At 41.8% G+C, this 12,041-nt stretch overlaps 1 protein-coding gene across 3 annotated transcripts in view; it reads right to left on the reverse strand.

The window, feature by feature from the left end:
- The window catches only part of ADCY8 (adenylate cyclase 8), a 130,929-nt gene that overhangs the window by 58,228 nt on the left and 60,660 nt on the right, over positions 1-12,041 (reverse strand). For all 3 annotated transcript variants that reach the window (XM_083360038.1, XM_083360037.1, XM_083360039.1), the window contains exons 5-7: positions 11,669-11,796; positions 7,873-8,031; positions 3,589-3,859 (exon numbers count right to left, since the gene is read on the reverse strand). In XM_083360038.1, the coding sequence (XP_083216164.1) occupies positions 3,589-3,859; positions 7,873-8,031; positions 11,669-11,796 (558 nt within the window). The remainder of the gene's footprint in view (positions 1-3,588; positions 3,860-7,872; positions 8,032-11,668; positions 11,797-12,041) is intronic.

The raw sequence follows: 12,041 nt of genomic DNA on the forward strand, positions 1-12,041 counted from the left end.
GGGCAGGGGTCGGCAACCTGAAAAAGCAAAAGAGCCACTGGGAACCGGTTCCATCACACATAAAAAAAAGGGGGAGCCGCGCGCGTGCATCCACGCACGCGCATGCGCATAAAAAATGTTTTGCGCATGCACAAAATGTTGTTTTTGCGCATGCGCATGCGTGGATGCATGCCCGCGGTTCCACTTTTTTTTATGTGGACGCACCTGCACGCCAGCGGCGACGGGTCTCCGTGGTGACGGGTGCTGGGTTGCGGCACCGCCTTCAGCCCCGGCGTCGCCGGAGCCACCCCCGGGACCTCCAAACTGCCGCCCGACCTCCACCCGAACACCAGCAGGTCTCGACACAGGTGTTCGGGCGGAGGTGCGAGAGAGGTGCGCGCGCAGCTCTCCAAACCTTTGGAGTGGTGCGCGTGCACCTCCTCCTGTTCGGAGAGGTGCGCGCGCACCGGGCGACTGGGAGCCGCAGGAGATGGCTCAAAGAGCCACATGCGGCTCCGGAGTCGCAGGTTGCCAACCCATGGTATAGGGTCTCCTGCTTGAGCAGGGCTTTGGACTAGAAGACCTCCAAGGTCCCTTCCAGCTCTATTCTGACTGAAAATAAACAACAACTGGAGCACCTCTTGAAAACCATTGGCATTGACAAATTCACCATCAGTCAATTGCAAAAGGCAGCTTTACTCAGAACAGCTTACATCCTGTGATGATATCTGTAATACCATCAAACATCTAAATTTCCTTATTCCTGGTCCTTGGGAAGGACTGGATAGGTGGACAAAAAACACCAAATCCAGTCTAAACATCTGGCTGACTGTGTCTAACCATTTAATAACTTCAGTGTACATGTCTGCTCATTTATAGGAGGTGACCAGGCTGAGCCCGAGGGAGGGGTTCAAATGCGTCATAAGCCATGAGTCTCTGCGCGCCTGCAAGAGATCTAAATCCAGCCCACCTTGAATGTCTTTATCTCCCACTCATTTCGCTTGACCATTAGTAGTTCAGATTCTTCTAGAGAGCTTAAGCTTGTAATACATCTTTGTACTCATTTAAACTTCCCAAATCTCCTGATTTCCCCAGCTCTTAACGTCATTTTCCCAAATGATTCTGGTGGCCAACCGAGATAGAAATACCAGTATTACCATAAATGCACAACAAAAATAAGTAACAACAAAAATAAAAAGAACGGTATCTGAGAACAACCAATGAAAATAAGCATATAATTATATCATAATTAATTAATTATAATTATGTTATAACTAATTAATTATAATCATATTGTATAATGCAAGGGTGTCAAACTCCCAGCCTGTGGGCTGGACGCATCATCCGGAAGCCATGCCCACCCCATTGCCGGCAATGGCAAAACTGTCCCGATACGTTGCACGTCACGTGATGTTGCGGGTTTGACATGTCTGGTATAATATATAATAATAACAATCACTCACAGGGTCAACTAACCTCCTGACCTGTGTGCACAGGAGAAAAGCAAGTCTTAAGGTCATCTGAACGACCACCAAGATCGGGGCCAACCTAATCTCAGGGGAAAAATCATCTTCCAAAGGACCATGGGTATGACAGACAAGCCACCTCTAGCATATTGCACAAACCTAACCATTATTTGCTCTGTCAGATAACGGTTTAGTTTCTAACATAAATCAGATGAAGCAATCCATCGTGTCATGACTTGACAAAATCAAAGGGCGAGAAGTGTTCATAAGTGATTGAATAGAAACGAACCCTTCTCTTTGCAGAAGTAATCAGTAAATAGTTCCCTATATGAGGCGGGAAAATGGAACCTTGATGTTTTCCCCAGTGTAATCACTTTCTGGACGTAGAGACAAAGAATATGTAAATAACTCTTTTGTCTCTTATTCCTTCTTAGATGTCTGGATGGACCTCCAGAAACAATGAAAATCAACTTGATAGGAGGGCCAGGATGCCCAGGATAAACTGACATTTATTTTTATATTTAATGAGGGGGAATGGGCTTGGGTTTCTGGGTTGTTCTACATGTTGTAACAGAACTTTTCTTTAGCATTGGAAATGGTTGAGAATCTTGGTTGCCTGCAATGGGTATTAATGTGATGAAAAAAATGGAATGACAAATGTGCCATGCTGTTTTGCTGCAACTGCCTTCCCTTACTTATTTGCCTGTTGACATCACAACCCAGGTGTGAAAGGGGTGGAGTTTGCAAGGCAATAACCTGATGCATGTTTCATCAGCTGTTCACTTCTGTGGACCCTCATGATATTGCATTGCAGGGAAGCATTGAGTTTCTCATCTGCTATATGAAGAGCCCGCAAGGGCAATCACCACTTGCCCACCTGCGAACCTTAAGGCTGCCTTTAGGACATTCATGGCCAAGTAACATTAGGCAGTTTAAGTTGGTATCTATCTCTCTACCCATCGATCCAGCTACCCATCATCTATTTACCTAACCATCTTTCACTATCCATCAATCCCTCTGTACATTTATCTATCATATAGCTACTTAATCTTTTTTCATCCATCCATCATCATCATCATTCCATCCATCTAGCTGTTATATTCTATCTATTTATCAATCCACTTATCATCCTTCTACCTACCTGTCTGTCTGTCTGTCTGTCTGTCTGTCTGTCTGTCTGTCTGTCTGTCTGTCTGTCTGTCTATCTATCTATCTATCTATCTATCTATCTATCTATCTATCTATCTATCTATCTATCTATCTATCTATACATATATACATATATACATACATACATCTCTCTATCCGTTTATTCATCATTTATCTACCTATCTTTTGTTAACCAACCAACCATCCATCCACCCATCCATCTAACCATCATGTTCTATCTATCTATCTATCTATCTATCTATCTATCTATCTATCTATCTATCTATCTATCTATCTCTACAGTATCTATCATCTATCTATGTTTCTGTCTCTCTATCTCTTTATCTTTCTACCTATCTTTCACACTCCATCCATCCATCCATCCATCCATCCATCCATCCATCCCTCATTTATCTTCCTATTTCTCACCATCCATCATCTCTCTCTCTCTCATGCATCATCTATCTAAAGTATCTATCTCTCTGTTTTCATCCACCTCTAACTACTTATCCATCCATCCATCCATCTTCTCTCTCTCCCCGCTCTCTCAATCCAGCCATTGTTCCATCATCTCTCTTTTTCTCTCTCTCTCAATGAAGCACTGTCAGGCACCCATGGGTCCACCAAAATAAAATAAAAAACCCCACACATTAAGCCTAAAACATGCCTAAAATCTACAGGACACCCGATTTGATAGTCTGGAATGACAAGTCTTCAGCCACCATGTTTTGATGGTGTCTGCCGCTCGTAAAAGTCTCTCGCGCTTCCTGTGGAACGGAGCGATGACCTCTGATGTGTTTCCAGTTCAGCTAACACTCAGAGACGAGGGACAGTTTCCAGGTTTGGATACGTAGCTTAATTCTGCCCAGCAGCAGTGTTTTTAATTAGCTGTTGTCATTTAGAGGAAAGGCTAAGCCAACATTTCTTTCCTTGGATATGGAAATGAAGTCAAAGCTAAGTGGCAGGTGATATTAAAGAGGAACGTTAAACTTACATGCTGCTTTCCCACGATGTTATCAAAAGGAAGCTCTGGGCTCCAGGATCCTTCCGTGAACGTCGCTCCGCTGTTTCTCCTGTCTGAAGAAGGGATAGACTCTTTGACGATGTCTTCAGGTAAAGTCAGCAGGCTTTCCTCGGGCTGTTTGATCAGGTATGTCTCGATGTTGTGCTTCCGCAAAAATTCATTGCGTTCTTTGCCGTGTCCTTCCTCCACTTTATAATCCCCATTGAGGCAATCTAAAGTTGCTTTGGATATGTGGATTCGCCTATGGAGAGGAAAAGAAGGAGCAGGATGGATGGAAGTGAGGCACATCTGGGCAATTCGGAGGAAAACCAAGGCAGAATGTTAGCAATGAAGGATAATGTTTGTAGCTCAGGGTGGACACGAGGGGTCCTTGGTGCTCCCCAGGTTTGCCTGTTTTCTTGCAGACCTTTCATTACCCTAACTAGGTAACATCGTCAGTGCTAGTCAGTGATGATGTCACCTAGTTGTTGTTGTTGTTAGCTGCGAAGTCGTGTCCGACCCATCGCGACCCTATGGACAATGTTCCTCCAGGCCTTCCTGTCCTCTACCATCTTCTGGAGTCCATTTAAGCTCACGCCTACTGCTTCAGTGACTCCATCCAGCCACCTCATTCTCTGTCGTTCCCTTTTTCTCTTGCCCTCAATCTTTCCCAGCATTAGGGTCTTCTCCAGTGAGTCCTTCCTTCTCATTAGGTGGCCAAAGTATTTGAGTTTTAGCTTTAGGATCTGGCCTTCTAAACAGCAGTCAGGGTTGATCTCCTCTAGGACTGACTGGTTTGATCGCCTTGCAGTCCAAGGAACTCACAGGAGTCTTCTCCAGCACCACAGTTCAAAGGCCTCAATTCTTTGGCGCTCAGCCTTTCTTATGGTCCAACTTTCACTGCCATACATTGCAACTGGGAAGACCATAGCCTTGACTATACACACTTTTCTTGGCAGGGTGATGTCTCTGCTTTTTAGTGTGCTGTCTAGATTTGCCATGGCTTTCCTCCCAAGAAGCGTCTTTTAATTTCTTGGCTACAGTCCCCATCTGCAGTGATCTTGGAGCCCAGGAAAATAAAATCTGTCACTACCTCCATTTCTTCCCCATCTATTTGCCAGGAATTTAGAGGGCCGGATGCCATGTACTTGGTTTTCACCTAGTTAGGGTAATGAAATGTCTGCAAGAAAACAAGCAAGCACAGAGGGCACCAAGGACCCCTTATGTTACAAAATGTTTTTTTGTGTGTGTGTGATATGGGATCCTCCCACTTGGTGTTGATCTTCTAATGTTATTAATTAATTCATTATTTTTTTTTAAAAGACATCCCTCCTTTATTATTTTTATGAATGACTCAAGGCTTTCATGCTTAAGGCAGAACTACAACTCACCGTCTCCTGGTTTTGACCTTTGGTGTGCCTTAACCGCTCGATCAAACTGGATTTTATTTTTACGAGTTTGTTTTATCGGTTTTTATTATGATTCTGTGTAGATAAGGACCACTTTTTAACTATGCCTCCATTACTAGCAGTAACGCTGAAATGGGCCTGAGGGCTATGTAATTTAGAGCATGTGGCAGCTGTCTGCCTGGATAATACGTATTGTTATTAAGCTATCAGCATCTTTTTTCAGAGAGACTTTTCTTGTTCTAATGACTGCAACAGTCCTGTTATGCAGAGATCAGTGACATGCAGTTGAGTTTGGCTAGCAGGGAGATAAAGGGCTTGATCCGGAATTATGAAATGTCAGAAAGAAAAATGAATCTATCTCTGAACAGAAGATCAAGCAGTCCAATGTCGGGACGCTATTATACTTCAGAGCATTATTATAAAAATCGTAAAAAGGTTGTTTCTGCACTGCAGAGCCAGGTGAATTTTATATCAGACCCAGGTTTTTTTTTTCTGCAGCTCGGAATATTCTAAAGAGAATTTTTGCAAATTCTGCACTTATAGATGGCTTAGAAGTCTTCTCCAGAGGTGACATACGAAAACATACAAAGAACGATGGCAGGGATTGGGTATGTCTAGTGAAAAGAAAGGGGTGACCTGATAGCAATCCTCCAATATCTCAGGGCCTGCCAAAAAGAAGAAGGGGTGTGTGTGTCAACTTATTTTCCAAAACATCAGAGAGCAGGACAAGAAATAATGGAGGGAAACTAATCAAGAAGAGAACCATCCTAGAAATAAGGAGAAACTTCCTGACAGCTAGAGCAATCAACGGCTTGGGACGGCTTGCCTTTAGAAGTCGTGGGTGCTCCAACACTAAAGGGTTTTAAGAAGAGGTTGGACAGCCATTTGTGTTAAACAATATAGGGCTGTGGTGGCGAACCTATGGCACGGGTGCCACAGGTGGCATGCAGAGCCCTCTCTGTGGGCACACACGCGGTCGCCCCAGTCCTAGGCCTTCAGCTGGGTTTTGTAAAACCTTTTCACTTTAGGCCTCCGCCACCATGTACAAAAAAAAAAAGGTTCAATCAATCAATTTCAACTTCTCACGGGAAAAAAAAGTTCTCATAAAGTTGGAATTGATTGATTGAACTTTTTAGTCCCACCCAGTCTGCCATTACCACTGCAGCCATGCCCACCCGATGGGCTATGCCCACCCAAAGGGCCACAACCCACCCAATGATACATAAGTGGGTTTTGGGTTGCAGTTTGAGCACTCGGTCTCTCAAAGGTTCGCCATCACTGATATAGGGCCTTCTGCTTGAGCAGGGGGTTGGGCTACTAGAAGACCCCCAAGATGCCTTCCAACTCTGATGTTCTATGATGATGTTCCTTGATTTCTTTGGTGAGAAAAGATGTCTAATAAATGCATGGCTGTCTGTGATATGTATGAATATGTGTATGTGTATGTGTATGTGTATGTGTATGTATGTGCATGTATGATACACACACACATGCATATACACATATACATAGATACACACCCAAAGCCATTTCAAGTAGTCCTCGACTCACAACCAGTTACTTAGCAACCATTTGAGGTTGTAACAGACCCTTCTAGAAGATACTACAGATAGTGTTTGACGTATGACCAAAATTTCTGCTGCTAAGCAAGACACTTGTTAAATGAGTTGTTCCTCAGTTTATGACCTCTTTTGAACCACAGTTGCTAAGTGAATTATTAAGTGAATCACGTGGTCATTAAGCGAATCTGGGTCCCCCTATTGACTTTGCTTATCGTAAGTCAGCCGAGAAGGTTGCAAATGGCAATCACATGACTCTGGGACACTGCCAATTGTCAAGTGCCCCAGTTTTGATCATGTGACCATGGGAATGGTGCAAAGGTTATTAGTGTGAAAAACGGTCATAAGCCATTTTTTCAATGCTGGATCACTTGAAATGGTCACTAAATGAATGTTATAAGTCAAGGACTACCTATATCTGATTCTGAAATTCTGATGGCTGCTGCCCCGCCCCTAGTCATGTGATCATATTTCAGGCCCTTGGTAACTGGACCACATTTATGGCTGTTCTTTGTGTCCCACACTCAGTTCATCATAATTTACAATATTTTGGCCCCCAAACTGGCATTTGCTTCTGGCTCTGGCCAAAATGCCTCTTAGCAAACAAGGGGTTTACTTAATGAGGATGGCATTCACTTAATTGTTGCCACACAAAAAAGTGTTGTAAAATCAGAACCGTCATGACTTGCAATTACAATAATCAAGTTCCATTATAGTTATAGGTGCAGAGCTACCTGTAAAGTTCAAATGGAGAAGCTATGAAGACGCTAGATCTCAGGAACATCAAGCCATATACATAACGTTCCCATATCTCTGCAACTAGAAGTCTGTGGCATGGGCTGAATGACACATAAAGACGTCCCTCCAAGACACCCAGGGCAGTGAGTTTCCCAGGGCTGAGCGTGGACTTGAATTTGGATTTTCTCAGAATGAATCCAACACCTTCACCAATAGCCCATCCCTGTAGACCAGGGCTCTCCAACCTTGGCAACTTTTAAGACTTGCGGACTTCAACTCCCAGAATTCTTCAGCTATTTCTCAATTCTGGGAGTTGAAGTCCACAAGTCTTAAAGTTGCCAAATTTGGAGAACCCTGCTGTAGACCACTGTTGGCATAAAACCCAATTGAGAAACTCTTTCCTTTTCAGAATCATGAGCAAATCCAAGAAAACAATGCTCAGAGAGACAGCAGTTTTTTTATTCCACACAGATGGGGCCCGGGAAATGCCCAGACTTCAATATTCTTGCTGTAAAAGTAAGACTCAAAATCTAGAACATGATGGCATCATTTAACCAGATTCCACTTACCCAGGTATTCCACCTGACTCAAGTTTGTTTGCAATGTCTACATCCCATGACCAGACATCAAATTGCCATTTCCGCAGACCCAGGACCCCACACAGAACAGATCCAGAGTGTATGCCGATCCTCATGTCCACATCATGCTTTGTCCTTGACCGAACATACCTAAAAAAAGATTCAATTCAATTATATTATATTATCAGTCTCCCTTTATTCTTTGTTAACAAGCCAAAAAAAATTTACACAAATATGAGCTGCCACTGCTGTGGCTACTGCCTGTAGATGGCCTTGGGCTAGGCTGAAACAGGAAATAAGATTTGTCCCAGTCTGGGACTAAGCAAGTGTATTCTGAATGCTTAAGAAACATTTAACACATATCTTCCTTGCTTCTCAGCTAACAGAGAGAGAGAGAGAGCCTGTGGCCTAGAGGTTAAAACAATGACGCAGTCGGCCCAGGTTCGAATCTCAGAAGGGTATGGCTGACTGATGAGAACAAATAAGTTTGAAATGATCATATCAGTCTCTCTTTGTTAGCAAGCCAAATATATATATGTATGTGTATATATATGTATGTATATATATATATATATATATATATATATATATATATATATATATATAGAGAGAGAGAGAGAGAGAGAGAGAGACAGACAGACAGACAGACAGACAGACAGACGTAGAGATAGAGATAGAGATAGAGATAGAGATAGATAGATATAGACATATAAATATAGATATAGATATAGACATAGACAGATATAGATATAGATATATAGAGAGATAGACATAGAGATAGAGATTGATTAGATATATAGATATAGATATAGATATATAAAGAGAATCCAATCTAAAATTACAGAACCATCATGATATTTAAAATAGACAACTCTTTCTATCTAAGGAATAGACAATATTTCTCAACCAAGAACTACGTCTTTTATTTTGGCTGCATGTTGAAGTTATCTCCCGAAAACACAGATGGTGGTTGCGTCCATGTGGTTAGAACACAGAATGTAGAATAATAGGGTTGGAAGGAACCTTGGCTGTATTCTAATCTAACCAAATGCCCATGGCAGAAGACCCTATACCATTTCAGATAAATGGCTGTTTAATCTTTTCTTGAAAATCTCCAGCGATGGAGCACCCACAACTTCAGAAGGCAAGTCCTTTTATTGATTAATTGTTCTCATTGACAGGAAATTTCTCCTTAATTGTAGGCTGGATGGCTCTTTGGGAAGCTTTCCTCTTTTACTTCTTGTCCTGACCTCTGATCTTTGTAAATATAAACACGTTACAGCACTGAAATATCTTCACCAAGGCCTTCATGGCTGCTCTATCGAGAGTCTGTGACATATTTCGCGACTTTTCTTTTACTGTTGATTCTAAAAAGCAGAAGCTATCCATCACTTTGATACCTACATTGCCAGTTCTAAACCGATTATATTAAACACTTTGTGTTCCCCAAAACATTTCTAAATATGCGAAAATGAATATGCTGAAACTTTTAGAAAGTGGAATTGGATATGAATGGAGGCATTAAGATCCCATTTATGCCTATGGGGTTAATGTTATTAAAATGAATATTGTCCCTCGTTTGATCTATATCCTTAGCGGTATTCTAATGTTAACACCTAATGCAAATTTTCTTCACATTGCTAGGTTATTTAGGAAATTTATTTGGGATAGTAGGCCCCTTGAGAGATTCATTAGTTAAATTGAGATTATCTTTGGAGGAGGGTGGTTTTAATATATCTAATTTGCAAAAATATAATTGAGCTTATTTTATCAGCCATAAATACATAGAATGACAATTTATGGAACATTGTCTTTTATAGCCCATATTGGAAAGATATTCCCTTTGCAGTCATGGCAAGTTCTTAGAACAACATAAAGCAGAAATGGTGCTTTTATTTTGAGGAGTGCAGGCTGTGAGAAAGTATATTGGGTGCCTTGAAGAATGTGCTTGGAAGGAAGAACAACAGATTTTCTCTGTTGGAGATGTAAAACCAGGAGGTTTCATTGCTCCGTATGACATCGTCCTATGAATTCTTGACTCTTTTCTGGAATTACATGTTAATGAACATAAGCTGATTTATGGGGAACTCTTTAAATGTTGAAGATGTTAATTGTGGAGGTTGAATTATATACCAAAACTCAAGAATTGGACTGTGAGGAAATAATAATAATAATAATAATAATAATAATAATAATAATAATAATAATAATAATAATAATAATAATAATAAGAAGAAGAAGAAGAAGAAGAAGAAGAAGAAGAAGAAGAAGAAGAAGAAGAAGAAGAAGAAGAAGAAGAAGAAGAAGAAGAAGAAGAAGAAGATGGAAGGGACCTTGGAGGTCATCTAGTCGAACCCCCTGCTCAGGCAGGAAACCCTATACCATTTCAGACAAGTGGCTGTCCAATCTCTTCTTAAAAACTTCCAGTCTTGGAGCATTCACCGCTTCTGGAGGCAGGTTGTTCCACTGGTTAATTGTTCTAACTGTCAGGAAGTTTCTCCTTAGTTCTAGGTTGCTTCTCTCCTTGAGTAGTTTCCATCCATTGCTTCTTGTCCTGCTTTCAGGTGCTCTGGAGAATAGCTTGGCTCCCTCTTCTCTGTGGCGGCCCCTGAATTAGGGCGGCATCATGCACAGGAAGGGGTAAAAAGATCTTTACTGAGAAATTGGTAAAGTGATATTATTCCAAATATTAATGATTGGCTTTTGGAAATGCGTTACTGTTGTGTTCTTATTGGTGTTCTGCTTATATTTGGTATTTTCTTATGGGCTCCTTCTGGTAGCAACGAAGTTTGTCTCTGCTCCTGCTTCTGCAAGAGGCAACTGGACTTTCTTTGTTTTTGCCTGAATATGTTTTACTCCTCTTGATGTTACCTAGTTTGGATAATGAAACGTCTGCAAGAAAACAAGCAAGCTCAGAGAGCACCAAGGACCCCTCATCTCAGCCCTGAGCTGCAAATATTCTTCTTTATTGAAACACCAAGGTCAGCCTATCCCAGGTCCTCGGGAAGGACTCAAGAGGCGGATGAAAATGCCAAATCCAGTCTGAACATCTGGCTGACTGTGCGACCCACCATAATAATTTCTTAAACAACAACATCTGCTTATCCTAGATCAGGGGTCTTCAAACTTGGCCCTTTTATGACTTGTGGACTTCAACTCCCAGAATTCCTCAGCCAGGCACACTGGCTGAGGAATTCTGGGAGTTGAAGTCCTCAAGTCATAAAAGGGCCAAGTTTGAAGACCCCTGTCCTAGATCCTTGGGAAGGACTGGCTAGGTTTACAAATCTGCCAAATTGAGAAATTGGAAAATTGATATTGTTCCAAACACTAATGATTGGCTTTAGAACCGAAGAAGCTTCTTGGATGAGAAGTGAAATGTCTTCTAGGAAAAAAAAAAACAAAGTAAGTCCAGTTGTCTTTTGAAAAAGCACCTTTGGGACAACCATGAGCTGGATGACTGAGATGCTCGATAGAAATTTTGTTCCTGCTCTAAACTAGATTCCAACAAGAAAGAAAGTTTGATGGTTCCCAGGAATAGTTTTCTGTGTGTAGCTGAACTGCAAACTCCACTCTGTTCTGGAATTCAGTACACAATCCTGAATCCAAGTTTCTTCAGTTCTGATCAAACGTCTTTTGCAATGAACATTGGTTCTATTTTTTTTTTAAAGTGAGTGGGAGTGGGAAAGACAAGGTTCCTACAAAATATTCCACTGTCCCAAGGTAAGAGCTGTAAAACCGCCGTCCGTAGCACAGTGCGAGGGTGGCAATAAAGCCCGACGCAAATTACCTGATGGTTTTAATCATGCTGAGTCCCATTTCAACGCAACAGTGAGCGTGATCCTGCCGAGGCTCTGGAAGCCCAGATACACAGTAGTAGCAGTCTCCCAGGATCTTAATTCTAAGGCAGTGATGTTCCTGTAGATGAAGAAAATAAAAAGAGCAGCTCTGCCATTCTTTCTACAAAAAGAAGATGGACGGGAGGAACACCGGGGAGCAAATACAAAGTTCTGCGGTACAGACATGCTTTCCTGCATCCAGAAAGACATGAGACCTGCTATTTTCAAAAAAAAACAACAAAAAAAAAAACAGCACTTGATGACTTTCAAGATCTGAGACCTTTAGCCATATCAGAACTCCAAAGGAGAAATCCCCCATGTTTA

The sequence above is a fragment of the Vipera ursinii genome, assembly GCF_947247035.1.
Source record: "Vipera ursinii genome assembly, chromosome: 3".
NCBI lineage: Eukaryota > Metazoa > Chordata > Lepidosauria > Squamata > Viperidae > Vipera > Vipera ursinii.